This window comes from Rattus norvegicus, chromosome 15, assembly GCF_036323735.1.
Source record: "Rattus norvegicus strain BN/NHsdMcwi chromosome 15, GRCr8, whole genome shotgun sequence".
NCBI lineage: Eukaryota > Metazoa > Chordata > Mammalia > Rodentia > Muridae > Rattus > Rattus norvegicus.
The window spans coordinates 37,928,526-37,950,177 of NC_086033.1; the positions used below are offsets into that span (position 1 = coordinate 37,928,526).

A 21,652-nucleotide genomic window follows, 5' to 3' on the forward strand; every position below is an offset into this window, starting at 1 on the left:
AGCAGTCTAAAGTAGTAAAGCATTGTCGGTTTAACTGTGTATAAGAATTCCATGTAATAACCTAGCAGTATGCTCAGGACTTGAAGCACTTGTCTTACAGGGCTCTTGGTTCAACTGCCAGGACCTCAAGATAAAACATATTGTATGTACTGGCATTTTCTATTGTACTAAAATGGAAAGAGAAATGTAGAAAGAGTATTCAAAGTTATACAAAGTAGCAAGAGCTTGAACTAGAATGTGAACTCAGGCAGGCTGGTTATGAACCATTGGCTACTCTTAAATCACCAGACCAAGTTGCTGCTCCCATGCACATAATGACACCAAAGCACATGAATTTCTTTTATCTAGTGAAATAAGATCCAGAATATCTCAAATAAGTAAAATAAAGAAAAAGGATAAAACAATAGAAAATGCCAACAGTCTCTAGGTGGTAGAGTAGTGAGGATTTTTCTTCTGTTCACTTTATAAATAATGAACATGTACTTTAAATAGCTACATGCCAAACTGCATCTTGGAGCTTCTGTGATATACTTTGTGTGGTTTTTGTCAACCTGACACAACTAGAGACCCCTGGGAAGAAGGAACTTCAATTAAGAAGTTGTCTCTATCGGATTGGTCTATATACATGCCTTTAGGGTACTTTCTTGATTAATGATTGATATGAGAGGCCCAGTCCACTGTGGCTAGTGCCACCACTAGGCATGTAGTCCTGATTTATATAAGAAAGGAAGCTAGAAAAATTGGAAAATTATTTAAGTATATTAACCAGTACAAAGAGAAGTCTCCTGAAAGCATATGTAGTATGACTTTTTTAATGCTGCCAGTTTACTGGATTATCTTCAGTTTCAATAATAATAGTGATAATGGTAATAATGATGATGATAATAATAATAATGTTTATACAAAATGATGAAAATGGAGTAACTTTGTTCTTCTCCAGCCCCATCACTGGTTTTGCTTCTAGCAGCCATGATACCCAAACTAATAAAACTAATGTGCTTTCCTAGAGTAGGTAACAAGCAGGTGACAATGATAATCTATGCATTTTGTAAATTTGGTTTTCTGGTACTTAAAGCATAATTTCCATATAGGCAACATTAAAACTTCTAATCGAGCTCTCAAGCTAGCACACACTGCTAGAACAACTTTGAGGGTGCCTTCGTGCAGTGCCTTGGGTCCCCAGGCTTACAGTTAAGGGGTAAAAGGGAATCCTAACTGACACTGTGGCTTCATGGTTTTGGCCTTGGAAAACAAGGACTGTGGGAAGACAGTACCATGGTGAACAATAGCAGGGATGGGTCAGGATATAAAAGTTGTAAGCCTCTTTCCAAGTTGGCTGGCTTTCAGGACACAAGGATTTATTTTGATGCCTCTTGTAATTATTTCCATGTCTAGTTAGATTTTAATTTTAAAGCCTTAAACTAAACAGGTATGGGTCAGATTTCTAAACAAGATTTCAAATAAAATTATTTAAAGCAAAACCAATGTATTTCTCTTAAACAAACAAAACTTCCATGGTATCTGTCAGATGAAGGGAAGGAAGCCAGAAACCAAGGGTGAGGGGGAACACGGAAACATAAGCAGACTCCTTTGTTTAAAACCAAATCCTTGTTTCTAATGAAGTTTTACAACTACAAAACTGACGGAAAGGCATTTTAATCAGAACGCCTTATCTCCGTTTTCTCTATCAGAATGAGGAAGTTTCATAATAGAAACTTATACATTACAACTTTTGCATCAAAAAAGGATTCAAGGTAAATGTGCATAAAGAGAATTATGATAAGATCAAATGTGGACAATAAAGCTAAAAGGGTTTGAGAGTTGAGTATTACTAGCAAACTGACTTTTACAACGCACATTTTAAGGCGTTAAAAGGTCTCTAAAAGAAAACCCTTAATACCTGATAATCATGGCATACACTAGCAGTCACTTCTCAGACTGGAAACATGTGCTATTACACTGCGAGTTATGAGCGTAACATACAAAAGCCGTGAAGCCACTTCTCAAGTCTTAAGGCCTGCTGGATTTGACTGTGAGGACTACAGCAATGACATCAAACTTAGACTGCTTTTCCAAGGGCGAACACTATCTATGGAGACAAAGTGTACCTGAGATTTTTGCCCTTGGGCTTCTACTCCCGGGAAGAGCTCCATCCAGAGACTGAGCAGAGTAAAAAGGTTCACTTTAGAAAGCCTTGGTATTTGACCTATAAAAGAGAGGGCAAGCACTTCAGAATTTCGCTAGTGAAGGCAGGGGAGCTAAGCTCAAAGTTACTAGTGAGGTGCAGATGGATTGGCGGGTAGGAGAATAAAAGCTTCATTCGCAAGAACAGCCACAGTTTCACTTTTGGTGACCTCTGGTGGCACTTGCCAAAGTTTGGTGGTTTTTTTGTTTTTTTTTTTGTTTGTTTGTTTGTTTGTTTTTTTTCCTTTCCTTTCTTCAGCTCACCCCACAGGTAAAATACCACCCCACTGATACAAAAGCTTTGAAAATAATCCGAGAATAAATTAATAATAACAATAATAGTAATAACTGAGATAAGACCTCCTCTCTGATGTAGTCGTGGTGCAAGGTTCCCATCCCTACCCCACTGGAATTAGGCATTGTTTGAAGGGCAATGGTTAGAACACGATTGGTCTTCAACCATAGGGCGAAACTTGAGGGAGGCATCACTTGCGGTGAATTTGCAAAAGCGCAATTCCAGGCTCTTCAGCTCCGGGATACTGACTCTAGGTGCAATCGCCAGTGCAGGGCAGGACGTGACCGATGAAGCCTGGACAACACAGTCCGGAACGTGTGTCTGGCAAGGAGACCGGGGAGCAGCCCGGCCTGGCAGGAGTCGCTGTGAGTCACAGGGCAGGCAAGGCGCCAGGGAAGTGCTGTGCAGGGATGGGGGGGTAAGGGTGGAGTAGCAAGCAGGCTAGCAGGGCGGGAGGGAGACATACAGCAGGTAGGGTGCCGGGCTAGTGGGAGACACAGGACAGGTAGGAAGCCGAGCTAGAGGGAGACTCGGGCAGGTAGGGCTCCAGGAGAGGGGCAGGGCGGGAGAGAAGGCCACTACACTTACCCGTCATGCTGCCCGTCTGCGTGCCGACTGACCTCTCGGCCCCGGAGCCCTCCAGACTCTGCATCGGATCCGTTTCTTTCATCCCCAGCCCAGAGGCCTCGGCCCAGGACAACTCGCCCAGTCAGGCATGATAGGATACACTCAGCTCACCTTCAGCCGCCTCTGCGGCCTGTCAACAACCGCTCGTTTTGCGCAGCAAGATGACGTCTTAGCATGTCCCTCGCTTCCGGCGCCTGTGTGACGTCAGAGTCCAGCGCGCTGAGGTGGTTGCCTGAGGCTCTCGTTCTGGTGCAGCTATGTATATCAGTCTGTGTTCAGTGGTTTTTATAGAAAGAAGGACCCTTGAAGTTTTTTTGGTTCGGGACAGCAGGGGAGCTGGGTGAAGGACTTAAACAGAGAGGGGCGAACCTAGAACCGGAGTGGGCGAGGTGGGGGAAGCAGGGCCATCTGAACCCCGCAGTCAGATGTGGGCGGATCCCAGGGAATTTGGTTCTGCTTCTTATCAAGCCCACACAAACTGTGAAGAGAGGAGAACTGGGAGGATCAAAGAGTTAAGTAAAGAGTGGAACCTGGAAAATCTGAGTTGTCCGTTGTAATGAATTTTTAACTAGAGTGTGTGTGCGCGCGCTTACGGTTCAGAGGTTGTCTTTTTCTGTGGCCCTCCAAAAGTTTGAGAGTCTCTCCTTGGACCTGGAGTTCACTGGCTACCCTGGCCAGCAAGCAATGAAGCTTCATCTTCCTGTTTCAGACTTTCCAGTTGTAATTACAGGCTTGTACAGCCTTACCCAGACCTGCTTTTTTTATGTGGGTTTGAGAGATCCAGAAGAGATCTAAAGCACTTACACAGTGAACCATCTCCTCAGTCCCCAATGAAATTTTTAAAGTGTACCAGGCATGGCTTAAAATGAAGCCATGAAGGTCAGAAACATAGCCCAGCACTTAAGAGCACTTCCTACTCTTCCAAAGGATCTGAATTCAGTTCCCAACACCCACATCCAGAGTGGTTCACAACAACCCATAACTCCAGAGATAATTTTTAACAAAAATCGTAAAAATTGTATTTTTTATTTAAAATATCATTCCAAATCTCCTCCCTCCCCACAGACCTGATCACCTTTAAATTTATGTTTTTCTTTAATTACTATAATTGTTTATATACTTATTATATATGCATATAATATATAGATATAGCTATACATATATGTGCTTGTATGTATATGCTTTTAGGACTGATCACTTGGTACTGGATAACTAGTTGGGGGGGGCTATCCTTGGGAAGGCTAATTTCTCCTCTGTTATTATTTACTCTTCATCTAGATGTGGGACCCCTGGGAGATTTCACCCATGTGGGCAAGTCAGCTGGTGTTGGCGGTTGTTCAGGTCTTGTTAAGGCTGCCATATTGTTGAGATTTTGTAGGTGGAACTTTCTGGCAACAACTAGAAGATGGTGTTCTGAAAACTTCCTGGTCCTCTGGCTCTTACGGTCTTTTTACTCCCCATGGCCCCTCTTCTGAGATGTTTCCTGAACAGTAGGTATAGTGGCTGAGGTGCAGATATGGCCTTTGGGACTGGATACCCAAGGGCAGTTGTTCTCTGCATTTGGACTAGTTGTAGCTTTCTTTTTGACTGTTGTAGCTTAGAGACTGGTGGTCTTGGAGGCCGTCTACCTCTCTAACTATACTGTGTAGGTTAATGTCATTATGCAGGTGAAGGCAGGTACAGGATAGAACGAGGCCTGTCATTGGATGAGAAGGAAGGATGAGCGGGAGAAAAGTTTTAGAGGAGGAGACTAGAGGGGAGAAGGAGAACATGGAGGCAGATGTTAAGATTTCTCTCTGCACACTTACAGGTTGTTATGAATATTCTTAAGGGGTGGATGTGTACAGGATTTTGTGTGTCTAGATGAACAAAATATATCTTCTCTAGGTGGGCAATTATATCTTATCAACTGGATCAGAGGTTATTGTGTTGTGTGTTCTTTCATGTGGTGATTTAATTGAGTTTAAGAGAGAGTGTGGTGGGCTCCCAAACCCTGTGGGAAAGAGACCTCACCGCCTGGTCAGGTGGGCACTCCTGAGGCTGCAGAGCGGAAGAGACCACCAACACTGCCCACCCCTGCCCACATCCCCGACCCAAGAGGAAACTGTATAAGGCCTCTGGGTTCCCGTAGAGGAGGGCCCTAGAGCGGCAGGACCGCTGCGCCTGAGACACCTACATAATTTGAAGGGACCTACCGGATAAACCGTTCTCTGCACCCAAATCCCGTGGGAGGGAGAGCTAAACCTTCAGAGAGGCAGACACGCCTGGGAAACCAGAAGAGACTACACTCTGCACACATCTCTGACACCAGAGGAAAACACCCCACAAGCAAACTTGAGCCTCGGGACCACAGGTAAGACCAACATTTCTGCTGCAAGTGACCTGCCTGGTGAACTCCAGACACAAGCCCACAGGAACAGCTGAAGACCTGTAGAGAGGAAAAAACTACACGCCCGAAAGCAGAACACTCTGTCCCCATAACTGGCTGAAAGAAAACAGGAAAACAGGTCTACAGCACTCCTGAAACACAGGCTTTTAGGACAGTCTAGCCACTGTCAGATATAGCAGAACAAAGTAACACTAGAGATAATCTGATGGGGAGAGGCAAGCGCAGGAACCCAAGCAATAGAAACCAAGACTACATGGCATCATCGGAGCCCAATTCTCCCACAAAAGCAAACACGGAATATCCAAACACACCAGAAAAGCAAGATCTAGTTTCAAAATCATATTTGATCATGATGCTGGAGGACTTCAAGTAAGACGTGAAGAACTCCCTTAGAGAACAAGTAGAAGCCTACAGAGAGGAATCGCAAAAATCCCTGAAAGAATTCCAGGAAAACACAATCAAACAGTTGAAGGAATTAAAAATGGAAATAGAAGCAATCAAGAAAGAACACATGGAAACAACCCTGGATATAGAAAACCAAAAGAAGAGACAAGGAGCTATAGATACGAGCTTCACCAACAGAATACAAAAGATGAAAGAGAGAATCTCAGGAGCAGAAGATTCCATAGAAATCATTGACTCAACTGTCAAAGATAATGTAAAGCGGAAAAAGGTACTCGTCCAAAACATACAGGAAATCCAGGACTCAATGAGAAGATCAAACCTAAGGATAATAGGTATAGAAGAGAGTGAAGACTCCCAGCTCAAAGGACCAGTAAATATCTTCAACAAAATCATAGAAGAAAACTTCCCTAACCTAAAAAAAAAAAAAAAAAAGGGATACCCATAGGCATACAAGAAGCCTACAGAACTCCAAATAGATTGGACCAGAAAAGAAACACCTCCCGTCACATAAAAGTCAAAACACCAAACGCACAATATAAAGAAAGAATATTAAAAGCAGTAAGGGAAAAAGGTCAAGTAACATATAAAGGCAGACCTATCGGAATCACACCAGACTTCTCGCCAGAAACTATGAAGGCCAGAAGATCCTGGACTGATGTCATACAGACCCTAAGAGAAATGCCAGCCCAGGTTACTGTATCCTGCAAAACTCTCAATTAACATAGATGGAGAAACCAAGATATTCCATGACAAAACCAAATTTACACAATATCTTTCTACAAATCCAGCACTACAAAGGATAATAAAAGGTAAAGCCCAACATAAGGAGGCAAGCTATACCCTAGAAGAAGCAAGAAACTAATCGTCTTGGCAACAAAACAAAGAGAAGAAAAGCACACAAACATAACCTCACATCCAAATATGAATATAACAGGAAGCAATGATCACTATTCCTTAATATCTCTCAACATCAATGGCCTCAACTCCCCAATAAAAAGACATAGATTAACAAACTGGATACGCAACGAGGACCCTGCATTCTGCTGCCTACAGGAAACACACCTCAGAGACAAAGACAGACACTACCTCAGAGTGAAAGGCTGGAAAACAAATTTCCAAGCAAATGGTCAGAAGAAGCAAGCTGGAGTAGCCATTCTAATATGAAATAAAATCAATTTTCAACTAAAAGTCATCAAAAAAGATAAGGAAGGACACTTCATATTCATCAAAGGAAAAATCCACCAAGATGAACTCTCAATCCTAAATATCTATGCCCCAAATACAAGGGCACCTACATAGTAAAAGAAACCTTACTAAAGCTCAAAACACACATTGCACCTCACACAATAATAGTGGGAGATTTCAACACCCCACTCTCATCAATGGACAGATCATGGAAACAGAAATTAAACAGAGACGTAGACAGACTAAGAGAAGTCATGAGCCAAATGGACTTAACAGATATTTATAGAACATTCTATCCTAAAGCAAAAGGATATACCTTCTTCTCAGCTCCTCATGTTACTTTCTCTAAAATTGACCATATAATTGGTCAAAAAAACGGGCCTCAACAGGTACAGAAAGATAGAAATAATCCCATGCGTGCTATCGGACCACCACGGCCTAAAACTGGTCTTCAATAACAATAAGGGAAGAATGCCCACATATACGTGGAAATTGAACAATGCTCTACTCAATGATAACCTGGTCAAGGAAGAAATAAAGAAAGAAATTAAAGACTTTTTAGAATTTAATGAAAATGAAGGTACAACATACCCAAACTTATGGGACACAATGAAAGCTATGCGAAGAGGAAAACTCATAGCGCTGAGTGCCTGCAGAAAGAAACAGGAGAGAGCATATATCAGCAGCTTGACAGCACACCTAAAAGCTCTAGAACAAAAAGAAGCAAATACACCCAGGAGGAGTAGAAGGCAGGAAATAATCAAACTCAGAGCTGAAATCAACCAAGTAGAAACAAAAAGGACCATAGAAAGAATCAACAGAACCAAAAGTTGGTTCTTTGAGAAAATCAACAAGATAGATAAACCCTTAGCCAGACTAACGAGAGGACACAGAGAGTGCGTCCAAATTAACAAAATCAGAAATGAAAAGGGAGACATAACTACAGATTCAGAGGAAATTAAAAAAATCATCAGATCTTACTATAAAAGCCTATATTCAACAAAACCTGAAAATCTGCAGGAAATGGACAATTTCCTAGACAGATACCAGGTATCGAAGTTAAATCAGGAACAGATAAACCAGTTAAACAACCCCATAACTCCTAAGGAAATAGAAGCAGTCATTAAAGGTCTCCCAACCAAAAAGAGCCCAGGTCCAGACGGGTTTAGTGCAGAATTCTATCAGACCTTCATAGAAGACCTCATACCAATACTATCCAAACTATTCCACAAAATTGAAACAGATGGATCACTACCGAATACCTTCTACGAAGCCACAATTACTCTTATACCTAAACCACACAAAGACCCAACAAAGAAAGAGAACTTCAGACCAATTTCCCTTATGAATATTGACGCAAAAATACTCAATAAAATTCTGGCAAACTGAATCCAAGAGCACATCAAAACAATCATCCACCATGCATCCCAGGCATGCAGGGATGGTTTAATATATGGAAAACCATCAACGTGATACATTATATAAACAAACTGAAAGAACAAAACCACATGATCATTTCATTAGATGCTGAGAAAGCATTTGACAAAATTCAACACCCCTTCATGATAAAAGTCCTGGAAAGAATAGGAATTCAAGGCCCATACCTAAACATAGTAAAAGCCATATACAGCAAACCAGTTGCTAACATTAAACTAAATGGAGAGAAACTTGAAGCAATCCCACTAAAATCAGGGACTAGACAAGGCTGCCCACTCTCTCCCTACTTATTGAATATAGTTCTTGAAGTTCTATCCAGAGCAATCAGACAACAAAAGGAGGTCAAGGGGATACAGATCGGAAAAGAAGAAGTCAAAATATCACTATTTGCAGATGATATGATAGTATATTTAAGTGATCCCAAAAGTTCCACCTGAGAATTACTAAAGCTGATAAACAACTTCAGCAAAGTGGCTGGGTATAAAATTAACTCAAATAAATCAGTAGCCTTCCTCTACACAAAAGAGAAACAAGCCGAGAAAGAAATTAGGGAAACGACACCCTTCATAATAGACCCAAATAATATAAAGTACCTCGGTGTGACTTTAACCAAGCAAGTAAAAGATCTGTACAATAAGAACTTCAAGACACTGAGGAAAGAAATTGAAGAAGACCTCAGAAGATGGAAAGATCTCCCATGCTCATGGATTGGCAGGATTAATATAGTAAAAATGGCCATTTTACCAAAAGCAATCTACAGATTCAATGCAATCCCCATCAAAATACCAATCCAATTCTTCAAAGAGTTAGACAGAACAATTTGCAAATTCATCTGGAATAACAAAAAACCCAGGATAGCTAAAGTTATCCTCAACAATAAAAGGACTTCAGGGGGAATCACTATCCCTGAACTCAAGCAGTATTACAGAGCAATAGTGATAAAAACTGCATGGTATTGGTACAGAGACAGACAGATAGACCAATGGAATAGAATTAAAGACCCAGAAATGAACCCACACACCTATGGGCACTTGATTTTTGACAAAGGAGCCAAAACCATCCAATGGAAAAAAGATAGCATTTTCAGCAAATGGTGCTGGTTCAACTGGAGGTCAACATGTAGAAGAATGCAGATCGATCCATGCTTATCACCCTGTACAAAGCTTAAGTCCAAGTGGATCAAGGACCTCCACATCAAACCAGATACACTCAAACTAATAGAAGAAAAACTAGGGAAGCATCTGGAACACATGGGCACTGGAAAAAATTTCCTGAACAAAACACCAATGGCTTATGCTCTAAGATCAAGAATCGACAAATGGGATCTCATAAAACTGCAAAGCTTCTGTAAGGCAAAGGACACTGTGGTTAGGAGAAAACGGCAACCAACAGATTGGGAAAAGATCTTTACCAATCCTACAACAGATAGAGGCCTTATATCCAAAATATACAAAGAACTCAAGAAGTTAGATCGCAGGGAGACAAATAACCCTATTAAAAATGGGGTTCAGAGCTAAACAAAGAATTCACAGCTGAGGAATGCTGAATGGCTGAGAAACACCTAAAGAAATGTTCAACATCTTTAGTCATAAGGGAAATGCAAATCAAAACAACCCTGAGATTTCACCTCACACCAGTGAGAATGGCTAAGATCAAAAACTCAGATGACAGCAGATGCTGGCGAGGATGCGGAGAAAGAGGAACACTCCTCCATTGTTGGTGGGATTGCAGACTGGTACAACCATTCTGGAAATCAGTCTGGAGGTTCCTCAGAAAATTGGACATTGAACTGCCTGAGGATCCATCTATACCTCTCTTGGGCATATACCCAAAAGATGCCCCAACATATAAAAAAGACACGTGCTCCACTATGTTCATTGCAGCCTTATTTATAATAGCCAGAAGCTGGAAAGAACCCAGATGCTCTTCAACAGAGGAATGGATACAGAAAATGTGGTACATCTACACAATGGAGTATTACTCAGCTATCAAAAACAATGACTTTATGAAATTCGTAGGCAGATGGTTGGAACTGGAAAATATTATCCTGAGTGAGCTAACCCAATCACAGAAAAACACACATGGTATGCACTCATTGATAAGTGGCTATTAGCCCAAATGCTTGAATTACTCTAGATGCCTAGAACAAATGAAACTGAAGACGGATGATCAAAATGTGAATGCTTCACTCCTTCTTTAAAAGGGGAACAATAATACCCTTGGCAGGGAAGAGAGAGGCAAAGATTAAAACAGAGACTGAAGGAACACCCATTCAGAGCCTGCCCCACATGTGGCCCATACATATACAGCCACCCAATTAGACAAGATGGATGAAGCAAAGAAGTGCAGGCTGACAGGAGCCGGTTGTAGATCGCTCCTGAGAGACACAGCCAAAATACAGCAAATACAGAGGCAAATGCCAGCAGCAAACCACTGAACTGGGAACAGGACCCCCGTTGAAGGAATCAGAGAAAGAACTGGAAGAGCTTGAAGGGGCTCGAGACCCCATATGTACAACAATGCCAACCAACCAGAGCTTCCAGGGACTAAGCCACTACCTAAAGACTATACATGGACTGACCCTGGACTCTGACCTCATAGGTAGCAATGAATATCCTAGTAAGAGCACCAGTGGAAGGGGAAGTCCTGGGTCCTGCTAAGACTGAACCCCCAGTGAACTAGATTGTTGGGGGGAGGGCGGCAATGGGGGGAGGATGGGGAGGGGAACACCCATACACGAGGGGAGGCGGAGGGGGATGTAATATACTGCAACAATACTGAATGTTGGTATAATATTAAAAATCCTAACTTTCTTTCTCATTCTGAGAGTTAAAAACAGCAACAGAAAAAAAAAAGAAAAGAAACAAGAAACAAACAAACCAAAAAAAAAAAAAAAAACCACTGTCTTGGGCGATAAAAACGTGTAACCTGACACTAGCAGTGGGGATGAAGTAAAAGATTAATTGTTAGAGCTTTTTTCTCTCTTGCTCAGATGCCCCACCTCTTTCTTGTCAGGCAGGAGGGAGGTTTGGAGCAATAAACTTTTATTGAACCAGGAGAAAAGAGTGACTCCCAGAAAGAAAACCTTTACACAGCAAATATGCATAAACACACATACATTCATAAACTTATGCACGCATACTCATACACCTTCACGAAAACCTGTTGGTCTCAGCCACATACTTATCTCATAATTGCAGACCTACACATATATCTATGCTTACATATGCATGTGGAGCAAAGGATTAAGTGCCAGTACAGAAAGGACTCACTCATTCTGGATGAAAAGTGAGCTACAGTCTTTATTGCATAGAGAAAAAGTTTCTACCCTTTTATTCTAAACCCAAGTCTGTAGGAAAAAAGCTTTCTCTTCAGTAAGACTAAGCCTGCCTTTCTGTTAATAAAAGACCTGTGTGTCCCACGGTAAGGAGAAGGCTACCTGCTCTCTCTCTCTCTCTCTCTCTCTCTCTCTCTCTCTCTCTCTCTCTCTCTCTCTCTGTGTGTGTGTGTGTGTGTGTGTGTGCGTAACCTTTCCTTTGTTCCTCTTTCTATCTGCATTCTGCATATTGCTCTCTTACTTTCTAAGTTTCCTTTTAATTTCTAAGTGAATCTACTCTGCCATCCTTCTAATCTTGCTCTCCCTGCTCTGAAGTAATAATGCCATGCAAAGTCATCATTCCTCGTTTTTTGTTTTTTTGTTTGTTTGGTTTTTTTTTTTTTTGGTACCTTTTTCTAGGTGAGTAGCTCATACAGTTTCCCCAAGCAATTTTTTTTAACAAAAGTTCACTAAAAGTTTGAACATAAATTTAAATCATAAATTGAATAAGAAGTTTATAACAGATGTTTACATATGTCCCCATTCAGAGTAGACATTCATTTTTCTGTCACTAGTTCTACAGGTTCACTGAAAGTTACAATCTATAATTTTGTGACTAAGTTATTATTGAAGTTTTATATAGATAAACCCAGTCAATATTTTATCTTCTGTCCTTGTTCCTACAGTAAATTGCTAATTTCCTTTCATGACCTTTGGTTAATTGTTTTACAACCCTTGTAATGTGTTCTAAGTTGTAAATGCCTGCTTTCTATCTCAGAAGCAATTAACTCATGATACATGAAGACTCACAGAGTTCTCATTGCAATTTTAATACCAGAAAGGACTTAATAGCACTCCTATTATAAAGGGCTTAATAATTACTAGTATAATTTTAGGAATTCTTATAGAATCATTAAGAATTTAAAAAGTACCTATTTGTCTATATAGCATCACTACAAGATAGTACATCTTTGTTCTGCAGAAACCTGCTCAAAAGGGCAGGCTAATACCTAGTGCTTGTAATATGTACTTAATAATAACAGGAAAAACATATTAATAGCAGGAATCTTTCCTCAAGTGTAGTTCCTTTGGCCTTGCCTGAAGGGCAAATCGATTATGATGTTACAGCTCATGGCAAAATCATCTCAGGAAGATTACCTGCTGGTTTTTAGCTTCTCCTACCTGCATGGCTCTTGGCATGATAGTGTGGTAGAAAAGGCCCCTTTAAGATCCATGACTACCCCTGGGTGAGATTGGCTAGGTTTCCAGTTTTTCTCCAGAAGCTTTTCAGGTCAGATCCAGTTAGAATTCTCTGGGTCCTGTGTCTTCACCAATAGGGATTTACCTTCCCTTTCTGTGAGGCCACCAAGGGCAACAGCAGTGACCTCTATTGTTTGATTGTTTGGGCAGTGTCCTGACCAACACTTGGGAGGAGGCGTTTCTGCTTCTCTGCTCCTGTCTCCACCACACACACACACACACACACACACACACACACACACACACACACACACACACACACTGGTTATGGATCTTTAGATCACCGGGTTCAGTCTTACAGAGACTCACATGTCTTTGGGGTATGGATAATATTAAAATTGTTTTGTGCTCTTCTATTCTACTGAGAAGGCTAGCTTTAGAGAGGGGGTTTGGCATGCCTACTCGCTCCAGACTCAAGCATGTTTGTTTAAAAATTTTCTCCAAAGTCTCTGTCCTGGGTCACCCAACAAGGACTAGAGAGCAAAACAGAACAGCCCAGGAAAAAACACTGTGTTTGAGAACAAGAGAGGTAAACTAGTTCCAATAGAGGTTACAAATAGCAAAGTGTAATCACCAAGTAATGTTTAACTCTCTGAATTCCCCTCATGGTTTTGTTTCTATCTTTGAAGTTTGGGGCTGGAGAGATGTTTTAGGGGTTAAGAGCAGTGGTTGCTCTTTCAGAGGTCCTGAGTTCAACTCTCATTACTCACATGGTGGCTCCCAACCATCTGTAATGAGTCTGATGTTCTCTTGGGGTATGCAGACATTTACTGGGGGGAAGGGGGACAGACAGAGACAGAGAGACAGACAGAGACAGAGACAGATGGAGAGAATGAGTCACAGAGAGAGACACAGAGACAGAGACAGAGAACAAAAACATTGGTCTCCTGAAGAAACCATGGTATTATGTCTGCTTGCCCAAATGCCCAGGACAGTAGCCTAAATCATATGAAACTACCAAAATTTGGTTGACTTTACCTATCTTTGAAGCTTTTGTCAAAATGTAAATTTTATCTTTCTACACTTTAGGATTAGTTAAGTTCACTGGGTGTGATTTTAAAAGGATCTGTAAAATCTATAACAGAAAAAGCAATTCAAAATGTGCAATGAAAGGTTTTATAGTTAAAAAAATCTATAATTTTAACTGAGTACAACATATTTATGTATAACTGAGATTTCACTCTTGCTTTAAAGTGTAGATTTGCTACAGCATACTATATATGTAACCTGGATTCAGCTCTTGTTTAGAAAAATAGATTTGCTACTGCATATTATCCATGTGACTTGGATTCAACTCCTTGAGTCTGAGTAAAGAGCAACTTGTGGTTTTCTGCTACCTTGGCTTGTAACCTCACCAAGTTGGAAGCACCCGTGTGGTTGGCCACCATCATTAAGGTTGTAGAGTAGGCACGCCATGTGACTTCACTGCCATGTTGATATAAAGCGTGCTGTAAAGCACGTGCTACAAACCAGCCACTGTGGCTCCCATAGAACTCCTAGTCCTACTGGGCTCTGCGTATTGTCTCCTTGGTTAGGAACCACCAAAGCCCCACGATATTCCTTTCCCCACAGTTCACACAACAGCAGGCCTCCACGATAGGTTGGATTGGGGTTGATTTTTGTATGATGGTTTTTGTTCTGAGTGTAAAACATAACAGATGAGGACAAAACCACGAACAAGGTTTATGGGAAATCGTACTTGGGAGCAACCTAGGTCTGATGATTGTTTATACACCCTTTAGGTTAGAATAGTCCATTCAGGCTAAGGAAACCTGACTTCAAGATGTATGTCTGGTCACGTATGTCCTTTCCACCATTGCTAAGCTTTATCTATCTGGAGAAACATAAAAAAATCTTTCCTTTTTTATTTTTGTAAAATAAGGTTTCTGGTCTCTTGCAGACTGTATGTTTTAAAACTTATTTTAATAATAAAGGGCCTTTAATTCAAGAAGTATAATTTCTAAGGCTCAAACTTACTTATTGTAATCTTATAAAAATTATTAAGTTCCTGTAAACTACTAAAGGTGATTAAAATATAAAAGTTAATGGTCATCCACGCTAAGTACACATGTAATTCATTTACAGAGACAAGTTAGGAGGGAAAGAGCAATTTATATTTCTTGTTATATTCCCTTCTGTGTATGATGTCAAAATTAAGCCTAAAGCAAGTAAATCAAAATAAAGTAAACTTAAAGTTTAATGTAAAACAGTATTCAAAATCAGGCATATTTTTTTAAAACTAGCTATAAAAAATTGAATGCTTGAGTAAAATGGGTTAAATTTACAATACACTTGCATGGCAGGACACCCCCAGGATCAAGTAATGCCTTTGGGTGGGGCACAATCCCACAGGAGTAAGGATGCATGAGGAAATAAGACATGACAGACGCTCTGTAGGCCTGGCTATCCAGCTGTGAAGGCCAAAATAGAATAAACCCAACCTCCTTTATCTACAGGAAAGATGAATTACTCCTCATTCCTCACATGATAGGGGGATGGATTCTTTTACCAGGTGAAAGATCTTAGAACCCGCACCACATCCTCAATGTCTCACACAACAAGGAGGCAAACAGCCATCACTCTGCCCTCGGTGTCTCCTGAGGTGACGTATGCAGATGCGAACAGGGGAACCCTTACCTAAGCCTACCACTCATTAGTGGGAACCTGCATCCTAGTTCAGTTGTCCATGCTCTTACCTGGATTTCGATTTTTCCTTTAAACAAAATCTAATTCCAGGGTCCCCACCCTAACTACTTACATTCCCTGAGGAGGCTGCCAGATACTCTGTCATCAAATTCACCGCTTGGGAAAGATATTCAGAATATCCAGTGGTATCTTTGGCTTTATATCTGTAGTCAGCAAATGAGTCTATTAAGTGATGTCCCAGCATTTAGATTCTTCAGGAGATGATTCAGAGGAAGGAGATTCTCTCCAACCTGGGCTCACCCATGGTGCTTTGAGACTATATCTAGTCTCCACACAACAGAGCCTCCAGGATCAATTAATGAGTGCTCTTTTACCTTGAGGCCTGCAAGGAGTATAAGGGCTTTGACAATGAAATAGTTGTTTGTTTTAAACAGTACTTTAAAATAAAGCCTAAGGTCACTGCACTGAATGTGCCTGAGTCAAAGAGTCATCGACCTTCTCCAGGAGCAGAGTGGTTGATGCTCTTGGACATTTCCTAAGAACTCCCAAAAGCCAATGTTTGCTAAAGCTCATTTAATGTGGGTATCTTGCTTTACAAATTATACTCTTAATTTAGATAGAATGATGTTGGGAAACATGCTTCCTCCCATTGTTCTGCTGGCCTAGAGACTGATCCTTTGGCAGGAGTCAAGAGTTGCCTGTGGCTTTTTTTGCTAATTTAGTCCACATAACATATTTACATAATAATTTATTAAAGATTTAACATGACTAAGAACTTTCATCTTGCATCTGTTGGTTGAGTGTATGAAATGAAATCGCTGTAGAGAATTTAAATAACTTGACAAATAGAGTTAATTTTGCAAAAAGCATTCTGGCTGTTCAGTGTACACTTTGTAAACTGAATCATTTACTCTTAGGGTGAAGGCTTGAGACAGGGTTTCTCTGTGTATCCCTGGCTGTCCTGGAACTTGCTCTTAGACTAGATTCATCATAGACTCAGAGATCTGCCTGCTTCTGCCTCCCAAGTACTGGTATTAAAGGTGTGTGCAATTTATTCTTGATTGGGGTAGAAATTTAGGGTATTCTAGAGTGTTCTAGGGAAGTGCCCTTGAGAAGGGAGTGAGGCAGTCACTGTCTCTGAGAATATACTTTTGTGAAATTGGAAATCATTTATTTTGTGGGAGTACAACTTAAAATTACATTGTCTCATTACATAGCCTGATGGTATAAAGTGCATTTACTTTCTAATCCTGTAATATAAATATGACATTTTTATGTTAACAAAATATGTCTCCTAGTCCTTTCAAATACTAGACATGGTCATTTAAGATAATAGTCCAAATTTTTAGAATTTTACATTACTCAATTTTCCTAACCAAAAATTTTGTTTTTGTTAAGAAGCTCTTAGACATTAAATTTAATGAGTTCATTAAATGATAGCTGATATTGTTAATATTTTAAACAAATATAGAAAGTTCATCATATGTGGAAACAATTCAATTAGACACTTTCTGTCCAGAGTCATCCCTTAGATGCTGACTTTAGCTGACTTCTTTTACAAGGCTTCCAGGCGCTTGTCCCTTGTGTAGGAGTCTGGTGTAACAAACAGCTAATTACAGTTACCTTTCCTTCTACTCTGGTCTTGGTCCAGTGGGTTGTACAACTGCATTTAACCTTATGCTATACTGACTAAGCTGGATGTAAGTTTTCCTCGTGTAACTTTGTCTCTTAATTTTCTCCACAAAGTTATGCAATGGTGATTCCCTGGCTTACATTCTGAATCCTTGTCAACTGTTAAGCTTTATCATGGCCCCTTTGACGGACCCTCTTCTGAGGCACTCTAACGTCTCTCTTGTCAACCTTTTCCTCAGCCTAGCAACAGCACTCCCCCCAAACCCTGAAAGCAGTTTGAGTGACTCGGAAAGGGGAGCTGATGGACCATGGGCCAAGTAGCTCATCCCTCTTTTTGTCAGTCTGGCTATTGTTTTTGGAACTCAGAACTAAAACTGAAACTTTCTTTACATCAATTAACCTTTCTGTCTCACTAGCTCTTAAAAAAATCTCAAACTAGCTTAACATCCTTCAAGACCAACTTGATTCCTAGGCTGCTATAGTACTACAAATTTAAAAGTGGACATGGTGTGACTCCTTCTAAGGATGGGGTTTGTGTGTTCCTCCAAAAATTATGCAATGTGGCACCAACAAGTCCTAACATTTTGACATGGGCCCTAGAGACAGGGGCCAGACAAAAATTCAACCATAAACCTCCTTCTATATATGGGCTTTTGGTTCCTTCCCCTCTAACTCCTCCCCGTGAGCACTTCATTCCTCCTTATTATCCTCATATTTATTCTTTGAAATGTTTTATTTATTGAACTTCACTTTTCCCAAACAAACCATTTCATAGAAATGTCCCCAATAGCTCTCCGTACAACAGCTCCATTTGTCTGCAAAAAGGCTGTTAGAGGAGCTCTGGCTGCAAGCATCATCCCTTTCATCCCAGGCCAGATACAATTCTTCACATTGGTCCTGTTTCCTCCTGTTGATGCTCTGTAACTCCATTTGCTTCTGCTAGCTCATTCTGTTGCAGCACTCCTGGCAAAGGAACTAGTCGGTATCACCCTGAGTCAACTCCATGCTCACCTCCTCTTGAAGCCCATTTTGTCTCTCCCACTTCCACTCCTCTCTCTCTTCTGCCCACCCCACTCCACCCCTACTCCCCCAGAACAGTTTCTCAGTTTTACTCTGTAACCAAATCTTGTTACAACTCTCTAAAAATTACTCTTCAAAAATCTTGTCAGGGATTCAGGACAAGAGTCACACGATCCATCACAGCTTAAAACTCATGCTAAGTGACCAGAGGACACTCTGCTTCAGAGGCTACCCCCCCTTCAATAGACACAGAACTTTCCCCCTCCAACAAATACCCTCCTCAGCAAGGAGCAGATGACACACTACATTTTTCTTAGAGTCCAGAATGATGGGTTCCTATAAAAGAAAAAGGGGAAACAATACTGCACATCCAGTGTCCCTTGTGTCTGCAAGGAAGAAATGTGCGGCAATCATTTTCCAGCCCTATAAAGTGCACCCCTACAAACTAGCTGTCTCTTTCCTAGGCATTCCCTCATTGCTGACACAGAATAGGGCATAAGGCTCAATTTCCCATAAACGAGCTTAGGCCACCTTGATGTGTCATCAACAAACATGGCCCTGCCTACCTGAGGTCAGGCATGCATCTGTCTGCTTCTGTTCTAACAAAGACATTACATAAAAAGGTCAGGACAGGGGTGATGGTTCAGTGGTTAAGCTAGCCCCAGCTGCTCTTCCAGAGGACCTGAGTTCAGTTCCCATCATACTTATCACAGTTCGCAGCTGTCTGTAACTCTAGTCACAGAGCATCTGACACACTCGTCCTGCCTCCATAGGCACTGGACATATGTGGTGTACAGACACACATGCAGGAAAGACACACATACACACAAAAGACAAAGAAAAAATTAAAGGCCAGTACAACAAAAAGTAAAATTTCTAAGTGTATACACATAAAATATAACAGGTAAACAGGAAAAGGAAATGAACCAACAAAAATTCCTCAAACTGAAAAGAGAAACCAAAAAAATCCAAAATTATGAAAGGAGACTTAAAGCCTCCATTCAACAAATAATAGAAACACCAATTAGAAAATACACAAAATTCAATGGCATGGGAAAAAAAAGAGACTCAAATTAACATGTATGTAACTTTCCACCCTGCAATGTAAGCTGCACGTTATCTTTAGTTTCCCGTGGATATTCTAGAGAGTTGAGAACACGTATGAAAGCCTACAGATTGTAAATAAACATCCATCAGAGGAGAAGGGATAAAGAAAGTGTGATTTTCTCATACAGTGGAATGCATTCATCCGTTTTAAGGGGACAAGAGTCTATACTTTGACTCCCATGGGCAACATTATGTCGTGTAAATGAGGCTATGGAATTTTTCCTGAGAAATTTGAATGACATTAATCAGCTCCAACTTCAAATGCCAAGTTCCCTTACTGTCTGACGAGGTCTCGGATGTGGACACCATTGAGACTTAGTCATGGAGGCTGTCCTCTTCTCCACATGAGACCAAGGCCTCTCAGGCTTTCATAGCCTCTGCATGCACTGTGTCTGCTCCAACACTTGGTTGCGTTTGAGAAATGTCCCCACCTTGCTCTCCACTTCCTATGTACACTCACTGAATACTCGTGTCGTGTAGTTGGATCGCTGTTAAGGGCACACCAACCCGGTGTTGCTGTGCCTAGTTCTATATTACTGTAAATTAAGTTTCCAGTGAAGAGCTGGCTGCACTTTGTATGTGGAAATATGTGTTGTTTGCTCACCTTGGTGGAAGCTGAAACACCAAGGGACACATTTCTGCCATCACATTTTGAAGAATGATTACCACAGGCAGTGGCAGATTGTAAAGTCACTGAGGTCACAAATCCTTTGGTTCCCAAGGTGACATTTCCAAGGATTTTCATGGTTTTTTGGGGGGGGTATTCCCTCTAAAAGTCACTGGGGGGTGGTGGTGGGGAACCATCCAATGCTTACCAAAGGGAAGTCCTCAGGGATGTAAGGAAATGCACCAAGGTAGAGAGCCCCTGTAAAGGATCATGGAATCATGATGCCTGTCATGAGGGGAATCTCTAACACCTTTCCCTGCACCATGTTCAAGGGGGAGGGGAAATGAAAGAGTTGGGTGTTTTCCATAGCATAGATGGAACGTAACAGCCAATTACAGAGCAGGAAGTCAAATCTTTATTTCCTTTATGAGCCGATTGGATGCAATGAGCTCCCACACATAGCCTTGATTAAAAGGAGACTTATTTGACAGCACATCATTACTGGACCAAACAAAGTAGAACACGGGCTGTGGTCACACCTGGAAATGAATTAGGGGTATTGTTTTTTGCTTGTAGGGCAAGGAAGGGGTTGGTTGAATAGCTGCTGGCAGTTCTTTTGCGATACTGCAATACTGTTAGACTTAGACAATATTCTTCCTCAGGAATTCATTTGGGCTATAGAATGAACAATAGCTTATAAATTTAAACTTCAAAATCAGTAGGAAGTGACACGAGTTTTTTTTTACATGCATTATTACAATAGACTTTATTTTACTTTTTCTTGTTTAATTTAAAGCTCACTCAAAGACATCTGATATCCTTGGTTAGTGTTTGAGAGAAAATCTACAGGGCAGGCAAGCTGTGAGGCTTAGAAGCTGCCCGGGAGAGGAGACGGAGTAGGATTTAAAAAAAATGTGCTGCTTGAGTTAAGCTGGCACAGAACTCAGTCACATGATGGTGACAAGAAGGGAGCCTGAGAGAAAGACTAAGTAGTATCCCTAGATACATAAATATTCCCTGATCAGTCTGTATAATAGTACTCGTATTTATATTTTTAGGCCTGACCCTTTGGTATTGGATAACCAGTTGGTGTGCTCTTTACTGGGAAAGTCTATTTCTCCCTTGGATTACCGTAGTTCTTTGTGTTGTGTTGAGACCTACATGTGTCTTCTGATGTGTTTATACAAAGATAAAGAGGAGGGATGTGTTCTATGGAGGTGTGGTGAGGTATGGGGGTGGGGGCGCCTCTGCGGGCCCATGTCGAGGCATCCCTTATGTTTATAAAAAGATAAAGAGAGGGGGGATATGTTCTATGGAGGTGTAGTCGGGTACATAGGAGTCCATAGGAGAGGGGGAGAGTGGGGGCAGGAAGGCAGAGCAAGAGAGGAGCAAGAGGGAGAGGAGGGAGCAAACAGCCCCTTATAGTGAGTCAGGCCTACTGTAAAGAGAGGGGATATGTTCTACCGATGTGTGGTAAGGTGTGGTGGAAGGGGGTACCTCCAAGAGGAATCCCTTCTCCCTGAGGGACCAGCCACAGGACGG

The 21,652-nt window shown here is 41.2% G+C and overlaps 1 protein-coding gene across 7 annotated transcripts in view; it reads right to left on the reverse strand.

The window, feature by feature from the left end:
* The window catches only part of Cdadc1 (cytidine and dCMP deaminase domain containing 1), a 32,065-nt gene extending 25,737 nt beyond the window's left edge, over window positions 1–6,328 (reverse strand). For 3 of the 7 annotated variants that reach the window (NM_001399575.1, NM_001399576.1, NM_001012156.2), the window contains exons 1-2: window positions 3,068–3,259; window positions 2,109–2,206 (exon numbers count right to left, since the gene is read on the reverse strand). In NM_001399575.1, the coding sequence (NP_001386504.1) occupies window positions 2,109–2,206; window positions 3,068–3,149 (180 nt within the window). In that variant the 5' untranslated portion in view covers window positions 3,150–3,259. Of the gene's footprint in view, window positions 1–2,108; window positions 2,207–3,067 lie in introns of all 7 variants that reach the window. The other 4 variants (XM_008770760.4, XM_039093502.2, XM_063274413.1 and 1 more) reach the window with 4 other exon arrangements.
* Between the last annotated feature and the right edge of the window lie 15,324 nt (window positions 6,329–21,652).